The 23,935-nt window shown below is 38.4% G+C and overlaps 1 protein-coding gene across 1 annotated transcript in view; it reads left to right on the top strand.

Moving 5' to 3' along the window:
* The window catches only part of HSD17B2 (hydroxysteroid 17-beta dehydrogenase 2), an 82,168-nt gene that overhangs the window by 44,598 nt on the left and 13,635 nt on the right, over positions 1-23,935 (top strand). Inside the window, exon 3 of the mRNA XM_060185113.1 lies at positions 3,074-3,259. Coding sequence (XP_060041096.1) covers positions 3,074-3,259 — 186 coding nt within the window. The remainder of the gene's footprint in view (positions 1-3,073; positions 3,260-23,935) is intronic.

Here is a 23,935-nt window from a genome sequence, read left to right as displayed (position 1 = left end):
AATATTTCATGAGTTGGGTAGCTTCCCATCTGGTAAGCAGAGGAGAACTCCAAGGAGCTATAGAAAGTAAATATTTTTTAAACAGGCAAAACAAACAAACAAAAAAGTCTTGAGTGAAGAAAAAATTATTTCAGGCTTGGGTAACCTACTTGTGGAGAACAGAAATTTTTTTGAGGAATAGAAAAGGTCTTATGACTGATTATCTCATCTTTGGGAAATGGTTACTTCATTGGTACTGATTAGAAATTTCCATATTCAGAGGCTAAGACTCCTTTCCTCAAGGAGGTTAAAACTGTATTTGAATCAAGTGAGCTTAGCTCAAACCTCTCCATTCTGGGCCTGCTATTTTCTTTTTAGCGGGACTTTGAGAACAAGCACCATATTTCCATTGAGGTTCTGCCAGAAACAAGTAACAGAACCCAATTAAAAAATGCCAAAGCATAAAGGGAATGTGTGTGCATATATTACTGAAAAGACTTCAGCACATATTGCTAAAAATGAGTTCAAGGACTCTGACTCCAGGCACTCAAGCAATGCTCTAGGACCCAGTCTCTACTTCTTTACTTTGCCTTCTCTTGTGTTGACACAGACATACCAACATATTTTTGGGGATAGGGGGTGTCGCAGATACTTCCTGTTTACATTGTCTTTCCATCTAAATTTCCCAGCAAGAAAAGAGTGATGCTGTCTGATTCATTTGGTAGTTCAAGAGACAATTTTAGAGAGCACTTACAAGAGTTCCAGGCATCAGGCAAGCATGCCTTAAGGGTTTCTATTTTTCTTTCATTCAACATGAAGTGCAACTTCTGCAATGTAGTAAATACTGAATAAATAGTGATAATTTGCAGGTCTGAGACCTCGGATTCTAACATAACATGTGCCAAAGTATAAAAATAAAAAATTTAGGGGGCCAGGCGGTGGCGCACCTGGCTAAGTGGTCATATCATAGCATGCAAAGACCCAAGTTCAAGCCCTTGGCCCCCACCTGCAGGGGAAAAGCTTCACAAGTGGTGAAGCAGGGCTGCAGGTGTCTCTGCCGCTCTCCCTCTCTGTCTCCCTCTATCTCCCCTCTCAATTTCTCTGTCTCTATCCAAAAATAAATAAATAAGAAAGAAATTAAAAATTAAATACGAGGGGGAAAGGAAAATATGCTGTAGGTCAATAGGACTTCTTTTTTTTCCAAGATAGGCAACATGCTGCTTTTTTTTTTTTGTCCAGAAACGCAATTTCCTTACCTGTATTTTTATTCTCTGAGTTTATCCTATATCTCTTATGAGTCTGACTTTTCATGGTGTTTGACTCAAAATGATATGCAACACAGACACCTCTAGTGAGACCTCTAAAAGGGCAATATTGATCTTTGTGAATGATAAAGTAGAAAATTGGTAATACTGTCTCCAAGGATAAATCAGTGTGATGTGTGCAGCTTCCATGTGTGAGCCTGCTGTCGTGGGGTCAATATTATGGAAGGAAGGGGTTTCCCTGGGAAGAAGGATTACCAGTAGACCTGTCTGTTCTTATGGTCACTCTCAATTCAACTTTTCAAATCAAAGAGAACAAGAAACAATGGAACAGGCATTTAAAATTGCTGAGGGGAGTCAGGCGGTAGCACAGCAGGTTAAGCGCATGTGGTGCTAAGCGCGAGGACCGGCATAAGGATCCAGGTTCGAGCCTCTGGCTTCCCACTTGCAGGAGATCGCTTCACAGGTGGTGAAGCAGGTCTGCAGGTGTCTGTCTTTCTCTTCCTTTCTCTGTCTTCCCCTCCTCTCTCCATTTCTCTCTGTCTTATCTAACAACATCAATAACAACAATAATGACTACAACAACAATAAAAAAGACAACAAGGGCAACAAAAAGGAAAATAAATAAATAAAATTTTTTAAAAATTAAAAAATAAATAAAGTTGCTGAGAAGTAAATTTGCTAAGCAATCCTCTGGGGCTTGTAGATAACCTCAGCTCCTGAAAAAAGGTATAAATCTCCTATACAGCATATCATTAAATTATAACTAATAAATTACTCATTATTAATTACTATGAGCTAATTTATACTAATATTAAGTCCTGTAATATGATGGGCTTATTATCTAAGTTCATCATAATGGGCCAACTTAGAATTATATGACAGGAATTGACACACTAGCACTCTGCCTACTTTTAAAAATAAATTATTATTATTATTATAATCATCATCACTATCTGTTTTAAACTGGACCACTGGTCTGCTCTGGTTTAAGGTGGTGCAAGGGATTAAACCTGGGAATTTGGAGCCTCAGGCATGAAAGTCTTTTTATACATCCATTATGCTATCTCCCTGTTCCACCCTGCTTGTTTTATTTGTCTTCCCAGTATTTTACTTTGCAATAACTAGATTCACAGAAAGTTGCAAACAAATGCACAGGGAGATCCTCCTCATGTATTCCTACATTGCTAACACCATTATATTAACATATATAGTGAATTATCAAAACTGAGAAACTGGCCCTGCAGTGGGGTATTTCCCTTGCAGTATAAAAGCTTAGAGTCTAATCTCCTGAACCTAATAAAAAGAAGAAAGGCAAAAACAAATAGAACAAATAAAAAATGGGAAGAAAAGGAGTATGCATAAGTAAGTAAATAAATAAATAAGTAAATATATATGTCCTTAGAGAGGAAGATAGAGAACAAGAGAAATAAGAGAGAGGGGTATGGGGTGATCAAGCTACAACTTGAGTCACATGCATGGCACAGTAGCACACTGTTCAAGTAAACTGTTTTGCTGGTCCTTCTATTTATATCTTTAGAGAAAGCAAGGTAGAGGCAGACAGAGTTAGAAAGAGACACCAAATCACACGTCCATTATCCATGGAGCCCTCCTGGTATGATCTATATTGTTCCCACATGGTATTGAGACTTCAATCCAGAGTCTCACACATGCTAAGACATGCTTGCTATCCACTGAGCTAGCTTCTAACGTCTGGGCCCTAAATCTTGAAGGGACCTATCTGATTCCAGAACTTGGACTCTTCAAAGTTATTCTATGATTGTTCCTCATACTGCCATTCTCACTTCAAAACCTTTTCTTTCTATCCCCAGGACTATGGGCTGTGATCAACAATGCTGGGATCATTGGCTTCCCAGCTGACGGGGAGCTCATTCCCATGACTGAATATAAGCGATGCATGGCTGTGAACTTCTTTGGGGCAGTGGAAGTCACGAAGGCATTTTTGCCTCTCCTTAGGAAATCTAAGGGGAGGTTGGTGAATGTTAGCAGCATGGCAGGTAAGTGGGCCTCCCAATGCAAGGTGTGGCTTGTTGCATTCTTTTTGGGCTGAGTAAAACAGCAGGACATGCTCCTGCAAGATTGGCTCAGGATTAGTGAAAAGTTGTGATTACTATTGATCTCAATACAATAAAACCTTTTTCTCCTTTAACATTCATTCACTCAGAAATTATTTTCTACCTTTTAATTCATCTATTTACTACTACAGATTGAGGTTTCTTAGATCACCATCTTGACAGACAATGTGGAGGTGTTCTAGATTTGGACATACCATATATAGTTAATATCATCATTACAGGTGACCTGTTTTTAACCCTTCAGCTCCTCCTTAACTCTGCATCATGTTGTTCCTTGTAAGATGGGCAGACAACATCATCAGTGAGTTCTGGAATCCCACCTCCCCAGAGCTCTGCCCCACAAGAGAAAAATAGAAAACAGGCTGAAGGTATGGATCGACCTGTCAATGCCCATATTCAGTGCCCAGGTTCAGGAGGGAAGCAATTACAGAAGCCAAACCTTCCACTCCATAAAGATCTTTAGTCCATACTCCCAGAGGGATAGAGAATTGGAAAGCTTCTAATGGAGAGGAGGGGACTGAAACTCTGGAGGTGGGAACTGTGTGGAATTATACCCTTCTTATCCCACAATCTTGTCCATCATTATTAAATCACTAATAAAAAAAAGATGAGTAAATTAATCTTCCCTTTGTTAGCTCTGTCCAAGCTCTATTTCTCCCATTTTAGCTGGCTGCTTTCTATAGTTTTTCATCATGCCATCATTTCTCAATCTCAAGACAATTGGGTCAGGTTGTGAGATATAATACACACACACACACACACACACACACACACACACACACACACACACACTCTTATATATAGTTTGCAAGTTCATTCATTTAAGTTATATTTATTTATTTTATTACCAACAAAAGCCTTTGTACAGGCAAATATTTGTACTATTTCAAGTGTATTTTATAGATATTATGTTTCAAAAATCACTGGTAAAATACAACTAATACTGAAGAATATTGTGGATAACATAAGTATATCTCCTTTTTTTCCCCTCACCGTCCCCGTCATCAAAGGTCTGTGTCCCTATCCCCATCTCTGTAGATAACCACTACAGTTCTCTCACAGTCTTTGATATAGTTTTACATTTTATTTTCACATTCATACAGTTGATTCTCTATATTCTGCATATTAAATAATTCTGTAGCTGTTCTTTACCTCATTACTTGCTTCACTAAATATAATCTCCAATTCCATCCACTTTATTCTAAAGGACACAATATTATCTTTTTATTGCTAAGTAATATTCTATTGAGTATCCATTGTATATGCCCCATAACTTTTAAAAATATTTATTTATTCCACTTTTGTTGCCCTTGTTTTATTGTTGTAGTTATTATTGATGTCGTCATTGTTGGATATGACAGAGAGAAATGGAGAGAGGAGGGGAAGATAGAGAGGGGAGAGAAAGATAGATGCCCGCAGACCTGCTTCACAACTTGTGAAGTGACTCCCCTGTAGCTGGGGACCGGGGGGCTGGAACCAGGATCCATACACCAGTCCTTGCACTTCGCACCACCTGCATCTAATCCACTGTGCTACCACTGGACTCCCTAACTTTTTTATCCAGTCTTCTGTAAAAGGGCATTTTGGTTGTTTCCAAGTTTTTTCTATTGTGAATAAAGCTGCTATGAACATGGGGCAGGAGATATATGGCTTCTGTAATTGCTTCCCTGCTGAACCTGGGCATTGGTAGGTTGATCCAAATTCCCAGCCTGTTTCTCTCTTTGCCTAGTGTGGCAAAGTTCTGGGGAAGTAGGGCTCCAAGACACATTAGTGGAGTCATCTGCCAAGGGAAGTCTGGTTGGCATTGTGGTGGCATCTGAAACCTGGTGACTGAAGAAAGAGTTAACATATAAAGCCAAACAAATTGTTGACTAATCATGAACCTAAAGGATAGAATATTACTGATGAAGATTTGGGGTCTCCATTTTGGAAATAGATAGTAGGTCTATTTTAGGTATATTCCAAAGGTAGGGCAGATATCTTAACAGTAAGGTTCTTTAAAATGTTACTCAGTTTTGGGTGGCATACATGACTTTCTAGGGGTACTATACACATGAGAAAGAAGCCCAGGAGTTGACCTTTGAATCCCCAAATCCGACTTAAAATAGAGGAATACCACAATTCATTGTTTGATCATTTGGTTTTAAGTAAGATTTTTTTTTTCTAAAATGAAAGGAATCAATGAAATTTTCTGTCTCTTTTAAATTAAGTGTGTGTGTGTGTGTGTGTGTGTGTAACTGAGGCCTTGTGCATGTGCGATTTCACTGTTCTGGGCCATATTTTTAATCTGGTAGAGATAGGCAGAAACAAACAGAGAACAAGGGAGAGATACCATAGCACCAGAAGTTTCTTCCATTGTCTTATCACCTGTCATGTGATGCCAAGGCTTGAATTTGGGTCATGTGCATGACAATACAGGCATTCTACCTATTGAGCTATCTCTTCAACCCTTTTTACTTCTCTTCACAGTGTAAAAAATAGGCATAAAAGAATAAGGGGACAGTGTCTTTGTATTTTGTAGACAGTTGTCTTGGTCATATTCATTCTCTTTTCTGCCTTTAATTGAATACTTCTTTGAAATGAACTGTTACATGATTTTGTGTCAGAGTTTTTGGTTGTCCTGGGGTTGAAGGAAGGAAGAAAAGAAGGAAAGGGAAAGAAAGAAGGAAGAAAAGAAAGGAGGCAAATGGAGAGAGGGTTGGGAAGAGAAATATTTAGAATGGGTAAGAGCAATTATTTTTTATATCTTTTTTATTATCAAGGATTAGTATTAATAATATATAAAGAACCTTTACATATCATGTGAAAAAAAATATCCAGTAAAAGCATGGATATCTTCATGAGTTTTATATTGAACTTACAAGATAGCTGCTCAGTATTTCTAGCTTCTTCCTTCCTCCTTTCTCTTTCTCTCTTTCTATCTTTTTGTTGAGGGGATTAATGCTTTACAGTGCAGTTATTGGCACACGAATATAATTTCATTAAGCACCAGGACCCCAAAGTTCTCTTCTACCCCTCCCTCCTCCTTTCCTAGGTTCTACCTAGCTGAAACACACTCCTAAAACAAAACAAAGCAAAACAAAAAACTACAGTTGTGATTTTTCACTCTTAATTTTGTTCTGAAATTGACCTTTAAATTGTTGACTTCTGTGCAAACCTCATATGGTATACTCTAGTACTTCTGGAAAAGTCTCACATACTAGCCCCACTCATTCAACAAATATTTGCTGAAATGATTGAGCATGACCTATCCTTGATATATTAACAAGGAAATATCTTTTCCTCTCTCTTTGTTCTCAACTTTGAGCAATTCATTTATTCTCACAATTTTACTTCAGTGTCAATAATATGTTCACTATATTGTATAGGTTCACTGTCTGGTAGACCATTTAATAAATTAGTAAGTGAGGAAATGTCAGTGTGAATTTAAATATGAGTGAAGATTTTATAATACAAATATTTTTTTTCTTTTTTGCCTCCAGGGTTATTGCTGGGGCTTGGTGCTGCACTACAATCCACTGATTCTGGTGGCTATTTTTTCCATTTTATTGGATAGGACAAAGAGAAATGAGAGAGAAAAGGGGAGACTGAGAAGGAGAGAGAAAGATACCTGCAGATCTGATTTGCCACTTGTAAAGTATCCCCCTTGCAGGTGGGGAACCTGGAGATCAAGCCTGGTTCCTTGCACAGGTCCTTGTGTTTAGTACTATGTGTGCTTAACCTGGTGTACCACCGCCCAGCCCTCCCCCCAATTCCATTCATACATTTAAATTGTATTGTATTTTACATTATCTTTTAAATTTTTTCCAGACCAGGACTTTGGAATTTCTTTTAGTATACTTCAATTGAAGGGAAACTTTCAGTATTAGTCACACATTTCACTCCTTTTCTTCCTGTAGTTGTGCAAATCCTTTATATCCAATCTTGCTCTTTCCATTTCATTTTTGTACCATTATCATCATGTTTAAAATAAAGCCTGATACTAGAAATTTTTCAGGCTTTCTCCTCAGATCTCTTTCTGTACTTCTCCTCGTCTTCCTAATTTCAGAGCTTTGGGTCCTTTGTGTCTCACTGTGGCTTCCTTACTTTATTCCACTCAGTCAGTTATGGAGGTGTGTATGTGGATCCTTCTTTATCACACTGGTGTTTGAATCTTCATATACCAGATAAACTCTAGAAATGAGTTCATTTGGAAAACTTGCTCACCACCCCCCAACAAAGAGCATTTTATAGTATTGTTAAATTACCGCCAAGAAATCAGAACAGTTGAGACAAGTGCTTATAAGAGGACAAAAGCAAAACCCTTAAATAATGTTTATAGTTTTCCTCATTGACAAAGGGCAGAAGAATTTAGCAGAAAACAAAATGAGGGAATTTCCTGGCACTTTGCTGATGGGACCTTTATAAAAATAATGGACACATTTTTGAGTAGAAAAATAAGGAATGAAACTGTAGTATAAGGATAAGAAAAGCCAAAACATGGTCAAGTTTTCTGATTATCATCAACTGATCAACAAAAATGAATACCCAGTGTGATGTCAACTCAATGATGCATCTCTTGACAAAATTAGTATAATAGAAACTATGGAAATTGTGTTTAATTATAGTTATTTACTGCTTTTATTTCTCTTGATCTGTAGCAGGAGGAACAGAGAGAATAACAATCAGTGACTAATAAGTGTTCTCCAAAACATATTCATGGTTGCCTTGAGCTATTAGGCTGTTTCAATCTGGTTCCTCTGCCACCTTCTGCATTACAAAAATTTCAATGGTGTGGATTTGTCATGGAACTTTGTTTTTATTTATTTTTAACTTTTATTATTTTGTTTTATTTTATCTATTTTCTTTAGTTATTGGGGAATTAATGATTTGCAGATAATAGTAATGTACAGTAGTTTGTACATACATACAATTTCTCAGTTTTCCGCATAACAATCTAACCCCACACACACACAGGTCCTCCTCTGCCATTATGTTCTAGGACATGAGCACTCCCCCCTACCCCACCCCACACCACACCACTACAGAGTCTTTTACTTTGGTACAATACACCAACTCCAGTCCAAGTCTATTTTGTGTTTTCCCTTCTGTTCTAGTTTTCAATTTCTGTCTATGAGTGGTATCATCCCATATTCATCCTTCTCTTTCTCACTTAACATGATTCCTTCAAGCTTCATTCAAGATGAGTGAACAAGGTGAATTAACCATTTTTAAGGCCAGAATGCCCCGACCAGCAAGGCGGTGAGCAGGGGCTAGGAACCCAAAAAGATCTGGAATGAAAGGGACACGAGACATGAAAGAACGACAGCAAGACAGGTTTCTGATCAAGCTGCAAAATTTTATTGTGTTCACAGGCATTATAAGGCTTTGGGGAAGGAGAGGGAATGCTGGAGGAGGGGGAGGGGGAGCAAACTTCAAAGCGGAATGTTCTTTGCAACAAATGGTGGAAACCAAACTGTGTGTTGACTCACTTGATTACTGATAAATGGTTTACCTGAGGGGAAATGGCCTGCCCAGGGGGGAATTAACACTTGTCTCAAGGGCTTCCATTGTCTCAAAGCTTATCATCTATCAAGCAGAGAAATGGCTCCTGGCAATTCAGGATGAGTGAAGGAGGTGAATTAACTAACCATTTTTAATAGCTGAGTAGTATTCCATTGTATATATATCACATCTTACTCAGCCACTCATCTGTTGTTGGATACCTGGGTTGCATCCAGGTTTTGGCTATTACAAATTGTGCTACTATGGGGAGTCGGGCGGTAGCACAGTGGGTTAAGTGCACGTGGCACAAAGCGCAAGGACAAATTGTACTACTATGAACATAGGTATACACAAATCTTTTTGGATGTGTGTGTTTGATTCCTTAGGATATAAACTCAGGAGAGAAATTGCAGGGTCATAAGGTAGGCCCACTTCTATTCTGAGAGTTCTCCAGACTGCTCTCCACAGGGATTAGACCAACTTACATTCCCACCAGCAGTTCAGGGGGGTTCTTTTGACTCCACCACCTCTCCAGCATTTGTTGTTGCTACCTTTTCCTTGGTATGGCATTCTCACAGGAGTGAAGTGGTATCCCACTGTTGTCTTTCTTTATATTTCTCTGGCAATCAGTGACTTGGAACATTTTTCATGTCTGCTGACCTTTTGTTTTTTTTCTGTGGTGAATATTCTGTTCATGTCCTCGCCTCATTTTTGAATAGGGTCACTGGTTTTTTTTTGTTTTTAGCACTGAATTTGGTAAGCTTTTTGTATATTTTGGTTGTTTGCCTCTTGTCTGATGTATGGCATGTTAAGATCTTCCATTCTATAAGGGGTTTCTTTATTTGGGTGGTGGTTTCATTTGCTGTGCAGTAGCTTTTTAAAAAATATTTATTTATTTATTCCCTTTTATTGCCCTTGTTGTGTTATTTTTGTAGTTATTATTGTTGTTGTTGTTGTTGATGTCGTCCTTGCTGGAGGACAAAGAGAGGAGGGGAAGACAGAGAGGGGGAGAGAAAGACACCTGCAGACCTGCTTCACCGCTTGTGAAGAGACTCCCCTGCAGGTGGGGAGCCTGGAGCTCCGAACCAGGATCCTTATACAGTCCCTGTGCTTTGCATATGCTCAACCTGTTGTGCTACAGCCTGACCCCCAGCATTTTTTTTTTTTTTATAAAAAGGAAACACTGACAAAAACCATGGTGGGGAGGGGTTGGGACACAGTCTTTTGGTGGTGGAAATGGTGTTTATGTACACTCCTATCAATTTGCAGTCATATAAATCACTATTAATTAATATGAGAGGGGAAAATTGATTGAATATCTCAAACTTTTTAAAGCACAGACTGAGTCTTTTTAATACATAGGCTGAGTCTTTGATATGTTGACTCTCTTAAAAGCTTAGTCCAGGGAGAACAAAAGCAACTGGTGGCATAGCTATATGCAGACAATGTCAAAGGACATGAAATAGGGTGAGGGTGTTATGATACAGCAAATCCTAACAAAGGGATTCTTCAAAGTTAACCCAATTGCCAAACAATGTGATTACTGCAATAACTACATACTGCAATAACGACATACCCTAAGACAACAGGAATCTCCCGCTTCATCAATAGAGCCTATGTTTCTCCCAATCCTGGAACCTCTGGGGTGGGGCTCACTTCCTTGCATGCTTCTCTCAAGTCAGGCCAAATGATATTGCATCCGCTGATTCCAACCTAATCAATGCAACAAGTACCATCTCAGCATGCTTCACCTCAGACTGTGTACAGACATCAGAATGCCAGCCCTTCACCCTAATCACTCCGGTGAGACCTTTCCTTTCATGGTAGTCTCTAATTCCATTCCAGGAGGTTCACTTCCTAACAAAGTCCCAAAACCTAGATATAGGCCAGGTCCCATAAGATAGAGCATATGTTCACATGTATCTATAAATTAAGGCAAATATATACCTGAAAGCAAAAATACACAATAGTCTGTAGTGAGTCAGTATCAAGTTCATAATGAAATAGTGTCCACTTAGACTTAGATACCCTCCTCACCTACTTCCTATTACAGTTCTCTCACTCACTCCAAAGCTAACCTTAGTAAAGCAAGGACTGCAAAAGCTGAATAAGGACAAGAGACTGGCATATTTTAACATTGACTCTTTAGTCACTATCAATCCATTCCACCAGCTGGGGCTCTAATCGGGGAGTCCTGAGATTCCCAAATAGACTTGATGGGCCTAGAACTCCAATAAATCCCTCTCTCCATTGTTTCTGGTCATTTCTATCAGGAACAACAAAATGGACCCTTTGTGGGCCCCCATAGGACCTTGTCCTCAACCTGGATCAACAATGGTAGGGAATGTTCCATCCTTTGAAGGGAAGATGGACAACATACTCTATGATACATCTAAGGAAGATGGGTCGATACTGGGGCAGCATGGAATGTTCCTACTCAAGACCACAGAATGTGAGCTCAAATCTAGAGAGATGTAGAGGTCACACAGGCTCCTAAGCTAATTATGGGCCCCAGATCATATCAAAATTATGGGGTTTACATTAATATTTATACCCCTTTCCCATATTAGGAAGCTACTCTCTTCCCTCATCCAGCTTTCTGGTCTTATTCCCACCCATGACATCATCTCCTCAGACAATAACTTGGATTCACTTGCATATCAGATTTCAGGCTCAGGCAAAAAACAAACAAACAAACAACAACAACAAAACACTAGTATAGCTACAGGCCTTTTGAAATATAACTAAAGTATGCCTACTAGCTATCTACAAAATGGAGGGCCCCCCAATTCTTCATCTGCACTATTCCAGCCTTTAGGTCCATAATTGTCCAACAGTTTGTTTAGCTTTGTATATTAACTCTCTTTTCAACCACCAGGTTCCAGATGCTAGTATGATGCCAACCAGACTTCCCTGGACAGACAACCCACCAATGTGCCTCAGAACCCCACTTCCCCAGAGCCCTTCCCCACTAGGGAAAGAGAGAGACAGGTTGGGAGTATGTATTGTCCTGTCAGTGCCCATGTTCAGTGGGAAAGCAATTACAGAAGCCAGATCTTCAACCTTCTGTATCCCACAATGATCTTGGGTCCATACTCCCAGAGGGTTAAAGAGTAGGGAAACTATCAGGGGAGGGGTTGGTATACGGAGGTCTGGTGGTGGGAATTGTGCAAATCTGTACCCCTCTTTTATCCTATGGTTTTGTCAATGTTTTCTTTTTATAATTAAAAAGAACATGTGGATCCATACTCCCAGCCTGTCTCTCTTTTTCTCTAGTGGGGCAGGGCTCTAAAAAGCAGGGCTCCAGGACACACATTGGTGGGGTTGTCTGCCCAGGGAAGTCCGGATGGCATCATGTTACCATCTGGAACCTGGTGGCTGAAAGAAGAGTTAACATATAAAGCCAAACAATTTTTTGACTAATCATGACCCTAAAGACAGAATAGTGCAGATGAAGATTTGGGGGTCTCTGTTTTGTAGACAATTATTAGGCCTATTTCACTTATATTCCAAAGGGCCCATGACTATACTGTTGTTTTTTGTTTTAATTAGATGTAGTCCCATTGGTTTATTTGTATCATTAAAATGCCTATGAAATTTAGATGGAAAAAGTGTGCTGCCAATATTTTCTTCTAAGTATTTGATAGTTTCTGGTCTAACATCCAAGTCCTTGATCTATTTGACATTTACTTTTGAATTTGGTGAAATATATTTGTTCAATTTCATTCTTCTGCCTGTTTCAACCCAGTTTTCCCAACAGCATTTGTTGAAGAGACTCTCCTTTTCCCATTAATAGTCTGGGCACCTTTTTCAAGGATTTGATACCCATAGGTGTAGAGGATTATTTCTGGGGTCTCAATTCTGTTCCACTGGTCAATGTATCTATTTGTGTTCCAGTACTAAGCAGTTTTCATTATTATAGCCCTATAATATGATTCGAGATCTGAGAGTGTGATGCCTCCAGTTCTGTTCTTTCTTTTCAAGATTGTTTTGGCAATTTTAGGTCTTTTCTGGTTCCAGATAAACGTTTGTAGCTTTTGTTCTATTCTCCTAAAAATATTGGGTGAGATCTTGATGGGGATTGCCTTACATTTGTATATATGGCTCTGGGTAGATATTCATTTTGATCATGTTAATTCTTCTAACCCATAAATATGTAATATCTTTCCACTTCTTTATGTCTTTTTCTCTTTCCTTGAACACTGACCCATAATTTTCAGTGCACAAGTTTTTCACTTCTTTTGTGAAGTTTATTTCTAGATATTTTGTTGTTTTTGTTACTATAGTAAAAGGAATTGATTTCTTTTTTTTTTATTTAAGAAAGGATAAATTAACAAAACCATAGGGTAGGAGGGGTACAACTCCACACAATTCCCACCACCCAATCTCCTCCCCTGATAGCTTTCCCACTCTCCATCCCTCTGGGAGCATGGACCCAGGGTCATTGTGGATTGCAGAAGGTGGAAGGTCTGGCTTCTGTAATTGCTTCTCCGCTGAACATGGGTGTTGACTGGTCAGTCCATACTCCCAGTCTGCCTCTCTCTTTCCTTAGTAGGGTGGGGCTCTGGGGAAGCTGAGCTCCAGGACACACTGGTGGGGTCTTCAGTCCAGGGAAACCTGGCCGGCATCCTGATGACATCTGGAACCTGGTGACTGAAAAGAGAGTTAACATACAAAGCCAAACAAATTGTTGAGCAATCATGGACCCAAAGCTTGGAACAGTGGAGAGGAAGTGTTAGGGGGGTACTCACTCCAAACTCTAGTGTACTTCTGCTTTCAGGTATATATTCTGCAGTAGTTTATGGATACGTGTGAACATATGCTCTCTCTCACAGAAACTGGTGTATATCTAGGTTTTGGGACTTTGTTAGAAAGTGGACCACCTGAGATGGAATTAGAGTATACTATGAAAGGAAAGGTCTCACCTGAGTAATGGAGCTGAAGGGTTGTCATTCCACACGTGAAGTCTCTGGACACAGTCTGAAGTGAAGCATGTTGAGGTGGCCATCGTTGCGTTGATTAGGTTGCGATCGGCAGATGCAATATTATTTGATATGGATTGGGAGAGGCATACGGGAAAGTGGGCCCTATCCAAGGGTTCCAGGACTGGGGGAAGTAGAGGCTCTATAGTGGAGATGTGAGGTTCCTGCTGTCTTAGGGTTCAAAAAGACAATTGATAGTTAATGTTATCATCACATTATTTGGTAATTGGGTTAACTTTGAAAAGTCCTTTTGTTAGGGTTTGCTGTACAGTACCCAGTATCTTGTATATAGCTGTGCTATTGGTTGCTTCTGATCTACTTGGTCTAGGCTTTTGAGAGAGTCTGCATATCAAATACACAGCCTATATATAAAAAGATTCAGTCTGTGTTTTAAAAAACCTCGAGACATACAATTAATTTTCCCCCTCTCATATTAATTAACTAGTGATTTATATGACTACATTTTACTAGGAGTGTACATAAACACCATTCCCACCACCAAAAGACTGTGACCCATCCCTCCCACCTACTCCCACCCCCCACCAGCCCAGAAAGCTGCATGTCTACCCCTCACCACAGGGTTTTTACTTTGGTGCCCTACTTACAATTTGGTCAGGTCCTGCTTTTAGTTTCCCTTTCAGATCTTCTTAGTCAACTTCTGTTGATGAGTGGGATCATCCCATACTCTTCTTTATCTTTCTGACTTAGCTCACTTAACATAATTCCTTCTAGCTCTGTCCAAAATGGGTCATAGAAGGTGGGTTCATTGTTCTTGATAGCTGCATAGGAATTGATTTTTATATTTCTTCTTCTTCTGATTTGGTGTTTGCATAGAGGAATGCCATCAATTTTTGAATGTTAATCTTGTGGCTTGACACTTATATGATATTGCCTAGTGATATCCAAGAGCTTCCTATTGGATTATTTAGGTTTTTCTATGCATACTATCATATCATCTACAAAAGGTGAGAGTTCGTCTTCTCTTCCAATCTATATCCCTTTAATTCCTTGCTCTTGCCTGATTACTATGGCAAGAAATTCCAACACTGTGTTAAATAGTAATAATGATAGTGGGAATCCCTGTCTAGTCCCTGTCTAGTATCTGAGGGGGGATGTGTCCACTTTTTCACCATTGAGTATGATGTTGGCTTTATGTTTGCTATATATGGATTCCACTTTCTTAAGGAATTTTCCATCTATTCCCATTTTTTGTAGCATTTGATCATGAAGGAATGTTACATTTTGTGAAGGGCTTTCTCTGCATATACTGATATAATCATGTTGTATTGTTGATGTGGTGGATCACATAGACTGTCTTACTTATATTAAACCAGTCTTTAATTCCAGGGATAAACCCCACTTGGTCACGATGCACAATCTTTTAAATATACTGATGCACTTGGCTGGTTAGAATTTTGTTCAATATTTTAGCATCTATGCTATTAGAGATATTGGTTTGTTGTTTTCTTTTTTTTGTGTGTGCCCCTGTCAGCTTTTGGTATTCACTTCTCAGAAGGTGGAAGGAACTATTCCTGTATCTTCAATCCTTTGAAAGACTTTTAAAAGGAGAGGTATTGACTCTTTCTTGAAGGTTTTGTAGAATTCATTTGTAAAACCATCTGGTCCAGGACTTTTTATGTTGGGAAGGTTTTTGATTACTGTTTCAATTTCTTTGGTTGTAATTGGTCTATTCATATTTATTCATTCCTCTTTGTCTACTTTTGAAAGTTTATATGTGTCTAGGAATTCATCCATTTCATCCAGGTTCTCTAGCTTGGTGACATATAGTTCTTCATAAAAGCCCTGCATGATACTTTGGATTTCTGTGGTATCTGTTGTTATATTTCCCCTTTCATTTATAATCCGATTTACTTGAGTCTTATCCCTCTTTGTTTAGTGAGTCTGGATCATTCTGTTTACTCTTTTGAAGAACCAATATTTAGGTTCTTTCATCTTTTGTATGGCTCTCCTACTTCTATGCTATTTATTTCAGCTCTAATTTTAGTTATTTCAGTCCTTCTGGTTGCTTTAGGGTTCTTTTGTTCCTCTTCTTCTAAGACTTTAGGATGTGCAATCAGGTTGTTTACTTAAGCTTTTTCTTGTTTCCTAATGTGTGCATGTATGGCTATAAATTTCCTTCTAATTACTGCCTTAGCTGTGTCCCAAATATTTTGATAGCTTGTGTCTTCATTTTCATTGGGTTCTAGAAATATTTTTTTCCTCATTAATTTCCTCTTTGACCCAGAAGCTATTAAGTATTATAGTATTGAGTTTCTGTATTTTGGGACTTTTGCTATTTTTTTAATTTCTTTATTGCGGAATTAATGTTTTACATTCAACAGTAAATACAATAGTTTGTACATGCATAACATTCCCCAATTTCCCATATAACAATACAACTCCAATTAGGTCCTCTGTCATCCTTCATGGACCTGTATTCTCCCCACCCACCCACCCCAGAGTTTTTTACTTTGGTGCAATATGCCAATTCCATTTCAGGTTCTACTTGTGTTTTCTTTTCTGATCTTGTTTTTCAACTTCTGCCTGAGACTTAAATCATCCCATATTCATCCTTCTGTTTCTGACTTATTTCACTTAACATGAATTTTTCAAGGTCCATCCAAGATCGGCTAAAAACGGTGAAGTCACCATTTTTTACAGCTGAGTAGTATTCCATTGTGTATATATACCACAACTTGCTCAGCCACTCATCTGTTGTTGGACACCTGGGTTGCTTCCAGGTTTTGGCTATCACAAATTGTGCTGCCAAGAACATATGTGTACACAGATCTTTTTGGATGGATATGTTGGGTTCCTTAGGATATATCCCCAGGAGAGGAATTGAAGTATCATAGGGTAGGTCCATTTCTAGCCTTTTCTAGAGTTTCTAGCCTTTTTTTCTAGCCTTTCTAGAGTTCTCCACTGTTCTCCACAGAGGTTGGACCAATTTACATTCCCACCAGCAGTGTAGGAGGGTTCCTTGGAGCCCACAACCTCTCCAGCATTTGCTGCTGTTATCTTTTCTGATGTATGACATTCTCACAGGAGAGAAGTGGTATCTCATTGTTGTCTTTATTTGCATTTCTCTGACAATCAGAGACTTGGAGCATTTTTTCATGTGTTTCTCGGCCTTTTGGATCTCTTCTGTGGTGAATATTCTGTCCATGTCCTCTCCCCATTTTTGGATGGGGTTATTTGTTGTTTTGTTGTTGAGTTTGGCAAGCTCTTTATGTATGTTGGTTATTAAATTCTTATCTGATGTGTGGCATGTAAAGATCTTCTCCCATTCTGTGAGGGGTCTCTTGGTTTGAGTAGTGGTTTCTTTTGATGTACAGAAGCTTTTTAATTTGACGTAGTCCCATAGGTTTATATGGGACTTGCCTTAGTCTTCTTTGTAATTGGACTCATTTCATTGAAGATGTCTTTAAAATTTATGCGGAAAAGAGTTCTGCCAATATTTTCCTCTAAGTATCTGATAGTTTGTGGTCTAACATCCAAGTCCTTGATCCACTTGGAATTTACTTTTGTATTTGGTGATGCTGTATTTGTGGCCTAACATATGGTCTATCCTTGAGGATGACCCATGTGGATTTGAGTAAAATGTGTATTCCAGTTTCTTCGGATGAATGCCTCTGAAAATGTCCAATAGTTCTAGTTTATCTCTTCATTTAGCTCCCTTATGCCTTTATTGATTTTCTGCCTGGATGATCTGTCAAGTTGAGAGAGTGGGGTGATGAAGTCCCCTACTATGACTGAGTTGCTGTTAATATATTGCTGTAGCTCTTTCAGTAGACGTTTGATGTATTTAGATGGCTTCTCACTGGGTGCATAGATGTTAATAATTGTTAAGTCCTCTTGATTGACCAATCCTCTGAGCATTAAGTAGTGTCCATTCCTATCTTTTTTAATCTTATCTATTTTAAAGTCTATCATGTCAGATATGAGAATAGCTGTTCCTGCTTTTTTTTGTGGGCCATTGGCTTGTATGATAGTTTTCCATCCTTTCACTTCAAGTCTGTGTTTGTCTTGTTGAGTTAGGTGGGTTTCCTGTAAACACCATATTGTTGGGTTGTATTTTCTGATCCATCTTCCTACTCTGTGTCTTTTAATAGGTGAATTCAGGCCATTGACATTTATTGATATCAAAGATTGAAGATATTTTAATGCCATTCTTGTAGAGTTTTAGAGTATTCTGATATATGTCCTATTTATGGTGGTCTGATTGTTCATAGGAGACCTTTCATAACTTCTTTCAGGGCAGGGTTGGTGATAGTTGATTTCTTCAACTGCTGCTTGTCTGAGAAGGTTTTGATGCCTCCATCTAGTCTGAATGACAGTCTAGCAGGATATAGTATTCTTGGTTGAAAGTCTTTCTCATTGAGCACTCGATCATTGAGCACTCGATAGATATCTTGCCATTCTCTTCTGGCCTGTAGTGTTTGTATGGAGAAGTCTGCTGCTAGTCTTATGGGTTTTCCTTTGTAGGTGACTCTTTGTTTTTCTCTTGCAGCCTTCAGGATCCTTTCTTTATCCTTATTCCTTTCCATTCTAAGTATGATATGTCTTGGTGTCTTTAGGTCTGGGTTAATTCTGTTTGGGACCCTCTGGGCTTCTTGAATCTTTATGTCTTTGATGTTGTCTAGACTAGAGAAGTTTTCAGCTATTATCGCCTGGAGAATGCTTTCTTCCTCTCCTTCTCTTTCTTCCTCTGGTATGCCAATAATGCGTATATTGTTTCTTTTGAAGTCATCCCATAGGACCTTGTTGTTGTTTCCAGCATCACTTAATCTTTTTTTGAGATCTCTTACTTCTTTTTTAGTTGTCTCTAATTCATCCTCAATCTTGATAATTCTGTCTTCAGCCACTTTGATTCTATTCTCTCTGCCCTCTACTGTTTTCTGGAGTTCATCTATTTTGTTGCCCTGTTCTGATACTGTTTTAGCTTGTTCAGCTAGTTGCATTCTTAGCTCAGCGATTTCAGCTTTCAGCTCTCTAATAACCATGAGATAATTAATATTTTCTTCCATAGTCTCATTTGTTGTTCCTGGAATCTGTGATTTTATGTGACAAAGGGATTTTGTAGATGTGACAACACTAAGGATCTTGAGATGGGAAGATTAACTATTTTATGTACGTGGAGTCTGATGCCATTACAAAGGTTATTACAAAAAGCAAGTTGATTAAAGTGAGGACAAAAGATGGAATAAAGGGCTATGAGTTGAATAATAGTAGGCTTTTATAAGTTGGAAAAGTCAGAGGAACTGATTCTGGTCTAGAGATTCCAGAAGAAATGCAATGTTGCTAACACCTTGATTTTAGGTTAGTGAGAACTCTTAGCTTCAGAACTCTAAGGTAAGAAATTTATATTGTTTAATTCTATAAGATATATATGTATTTCCCTATCTACTGTCTCTCACCCCAAAATTGTAATGGGTAATGGCTTTCTTTGCAATACTCAACACTGGCTGTCCTTTTCAACTCTCACTCTGCCTCAGTCACCCCCAAGGACAACTTTTGGCAGTTCTAACTCTTAGGTAGATTTCCTTTTTTATCAAGGTATTTTAACATGAGACTTATGTCTCAAAAGTGCTGATTCAGACTGAAATTAAAAGGTTTCACTTGTAACTCAAGCCAAATACATAAAAACACAATCTGACATTAATGGGAAAAGTTCATAATACAGCAATATAAGCATACAATTCAATTGACAGTAAAAAGGGGCTGAGTAAGAATCACTTAGCAAGATTCAGGAAACTGGCCAGTGGGGGTGGTAGTGCTCTAATATAGAATTCCTGGCATCATCTATTCTTTGATGCCTATGTTTATACCACATTTCAGAAGACTATTATCATGGCCACCTATTGATTTTAATTATAGTTGGAATCTCTAGGCATATTCAGGATTTATCTACCACTGATAATCAAATGAATGTGGACAAAGTCCTGAGTCACAGCTTCCTATTTTTATTATGTTAATTATATCAATAATTGCTTGTTATTAGGTCAGTGATGAGGTTAGATAGTATCAGTTGGAGTCAGAGACTCAAAAATCATCTGCTGTGATGTTTGGGAGAGAAGGTGTTGCAGGTGCACATGTAGCTCTTTATCCCACTGACTTCTGGCATCGGTACCCCTGAGTGGGACAGTGAATTAGCGTGCTTTTTCTTTTCCTCCCAATTACACTTCAGCTTCAATAGGTTACTTGCCACTTTCCATTTTGAAAACTGCTTCCTTCTTTGCGATAGTTAGCCTCCCCTCCCTACCATCACAGGTTTATTATCTTTCCAACACTGACCAAAGAGTTTTGAAACTAAGTTCCTTTAAGGCAGATGGATAAATATTTAACCAAGGATCAGAGGAATTAGGAAAGGACTATGTGATTGATTGTACAAAGGTCAACTGAGAAATTGAAAAGACTTCTCTGACTAATTTACCTTTTAATAATTTCAGAGTAATGCTTTGTGTATAGTTTCAAGCTGTTATTGAATGAGAACAGTGAAAAACAAACTTTTTAAAACAACCCAGGCCTTGGGGACTTTTGAATTTTAGCTTGAATCCTGATCATATACTGGCGATCTGACAAAGGCCACCTCACTTGTCTAGATGTCTGTTTTATTATTGATCAGTAGTGGGGTGATATAGCTCCTGAGTCTACAGTAGCATCTCTCAATTTCAGCAATATTTATATAGAGGATAGAGAGGACATTAATTCCTTCTGGGAGGGGAAGCTTTCAAATATACTTTAGGATGTTTCGCAGCATTTGTGTTCTTAACATACAAGATACAAACAAGTACCCTCATAAGTTGGACCTCTCTACTAAGATAGTAATAATAGCTATCAACAGCATTGAGCTGTTTAAAATACATTAAAATTACTGGGGTTTTTTTTGAGGGATAATAACTCTTCACTTTATTTTTCATAGTACCCATTTATTGAGGATATAAAAATTACTTTACACTAAATTTAACAGTGAGAGAACTGTCCAAGTCTATAATTAGATATTGAGCAGAGCTTTTGGTTCTATACTTGAGCTTTGTCTTATTTAGCTCAAAGAAGATAATTGTGAGACCATTTTTCTTGCCAAGTTGGCTGTCTTAAGAAAATAATTTGGCAAAGATTCCAATCAGCACCTCAGTTGTCCAATGATGTGCATGGAATTCCAAGCTGAGATATTCTTTAAGTTCTCACCCAATAAACAGGGCTAGTATAGGGCAAGGGGAAATGGGTAAATTCAGACTCTGTTAAATTCTCCATACTGAGTGTTATATATTTATACACCTATGGTTCCATATTTATATACCTGAGTTAATTTAATTCTAACATCTAGAGGGTGTAGAAAAGATACTTTTCTGGATGAAACTCATTCTAGACTGGGATCATCCAGAAGGTATAAGAAATGTAGTCAAGACAAGATGGCCCAGTCTATCTGATTTGCTCCAAGTTCTATGTCCCTTTCACTTTTCCAGGCTGTCAAACAAGAACATACCAGGCACACTGGGGCATAAGAATGCCAACTCTACTACTAGGATATTGAAATGATCATTAGGTAATGTTAACAACTGAGGACTATATCTTTTACAAGTTGTTCTTAGACATTGTTCTTTCTAGTGATCACCTGGGATCTTGTTAAAATGAAGAATTTGACTGAGTAGATTGAAGGAAGACTGATATGCTAAATGGATGCTACTAATCCATACATAATTTATTTTCAAATTTCAAATGAATTATAATAATTTAATGTTCAAACAACAGCACTAGAGGCCAGAATATGGCTCACCTGCTATAGCACACATTTTACCATCCACAAGGACCCTGGATTTAGCCCTGAGACACTATATTCAAGCTCCTTCCTACCACATGGGAGTATCATACACAATAACAGTGAAACATCATAAGTGGCAAAACTATTATGATATCTCTCCTCCTCTTCCTCTTCCTCCTATTCTACATCCTTTTCTTCCTCCTCCTCCCCCTCTCCTCCTTCTCTCTGTCTCTCTATCTATAATTAAATTAAAAGAAAGAGTTTTCTGGGAGTTGTGAAATCTTGCAAGTGTGGCATATGGCAGGTAAAAGACAAAACAAAAAATAAGTGAAAATAAGGGCAGGGAACAAAACTATACAACATTTCACATCCACTAGGATGGCTATTAAAACAAACAAACAAACAAAGAAAATGCTATGTATGGCAAGGGTGTGGGGAAATTAGAATGTTCATAAATTGCTGGTGAGAATGAAAATGGCATACCCTCTTGGGAAAACATTTGGTAGTTTCCCAATGAGTTGAACATACTACCATATGGCCCAGCAATTCCACTCCTAAGTAAACTCAGGAGAACAGAAAACAAGTGTTCAAACGAAAACACATGAAAGGATATTCATGAACATCATTATTTATGACAGACAGAACTGAAAATACCCCAAATGTACATTAACTGATGAATTGAGAATCAAAATGTAGTTATCTATACAGTGGGATAATTACTATAAAAACTAATTAAGTACTGATGTCTAATACAAAGTTAATAAAATTCTGAAAAGATGAAAGTAGTCAGATATAGAAGGCCCCATATTGGATGACCTGATTTATATAAATGTCCAAAATAGGTAAAGCAACAGAGGCAGAAAGCAGGCTAGTGGTTGTCAAAGGTTGGGGGAGAAGGAATGAGAAAAGCATAATAGATATTGACTTTCTTTGGGAACAGTGTAAACACTGTGGAACTAGGTAGCAGTGATGTTTGTTCAATAGTGTGAATATATGAGTGTCTTTTATACCTTACAAAGGTTAAATTGAGGATGAGTGCCAGATGGTAGCACAGTCAGTTAGGTTCACATAGATGTGAAAGTACCTGAGTTTGAGCCCCCAATCCTCTCCTACAGTGGGGAAGCTTCACAAGTGGTAAAGCAGGTCTGCAGGTGTCTTTCTCTCTTGCTCTCTATCTCCCACCCCTCAGTTTTTCTCTATCGAATAAAATAGCAAAAAAAAGAAAGGAAGTAAAGAAAGAAGAGAAAAGAAAGAAAATGAAAAGGGTGGTGAATTCATAGTACAGGCATCAAGCCCCAACAATAACCTTGGTGGCAAAAAAAAAAAAAAAAAACCTTTAAATTGGGGGCTAGGAGATAACTCATGTGGTAGAGTATACAATTTACCATGTGCAAGGATCCAGTATTGAGCCCCGGCAACTGCATCTCAGATCATGTGTATCTTCTATTATTTTTTAAAGATTTATTTATTTATTTATGATAAAGACCAAGGGAGAGATAAAAAGAACAAGTTTGTTGCTGGGGGTTGAAATTAGGACCTCATGCATGAAAGTCCAATGCTTTATACACTGTGCCACATCCCTGCTTGCAATCATGTGAACCTTCTGTACTCAAAATAGAGACATAAGTTTTTGTATTTGTTTTTGTTTTTCCAGATCCCACACTGTTGACTTAGATATCTAGAGTACTGAAACATGGAAATTTTTAAAAGATCATTCTCTAAAATTATTTAACAACCACTATGCTAATCAGAATCACCTGACAAAATCCTGAATGTTCCTTGAATCAAAGAAATCTATTTGATAGGTGTAGGAATTATTTTTCTTTTCTTTTTTCTTTTAAAAAGGAGACATTAACAAAACCATAGGGTAGGAGGGGCACAACTCCACAAAATTCCCACCATCAGATCTCTGCCCTGATAGCTTTCCTTTTTTTTTAAATTTATTTTTTATTTAAGAAAGGATAAATTAACAAAACCACAGGGTAGGAGGGGTACAACTCCACACAATTCCCACCATCCAATCTCCATATCCCATCCCCTCCTCTGATAGTTTTCCCATTCTCTATCCCTCTGGGAGCATGGACCCAGGGTCATTGTGGATTGCAGAAGGTGGAAGGTCTGGCTTCTGTAATTGCTTCCCCGCTGAACATGGACGTTGACTGGTCGGTCCATACTCCCAGTCTGCCTCTCTCTTTCCCTAGTAGGGTGGGTCTCTGGGGAAGCGGAGCTCCAGGACACACTGGTGGGGTCTTCAGTCCAGGGAAGCCTGGCCGGCATCCTAATGGCATCTGGAACCTGGTGGCTGAAAAGAGAGTTAACATACAAAGCCAAACAAATTGTTAAGCAATCATGGACACAAAGGTTGGAATA

The sequence above is a fragment of the Erinaceus europaeus genome, chromosome 2 (genome assembly GCF_950295315.1).
Source record: "Erinaceus europaeus chromosome 2, mEriEur2.1, whole genome shotgun sequence".
Lineage (NCBI taxonomy): Eukaryota > Metazoa > Chordata > Mammalia > Eulipotyphla > Erinaceidae > Erinaceus > Erinaceus europaeus.
This window is presented reverse-complemented; position numbering and strand designations above follow the sequence as displayed.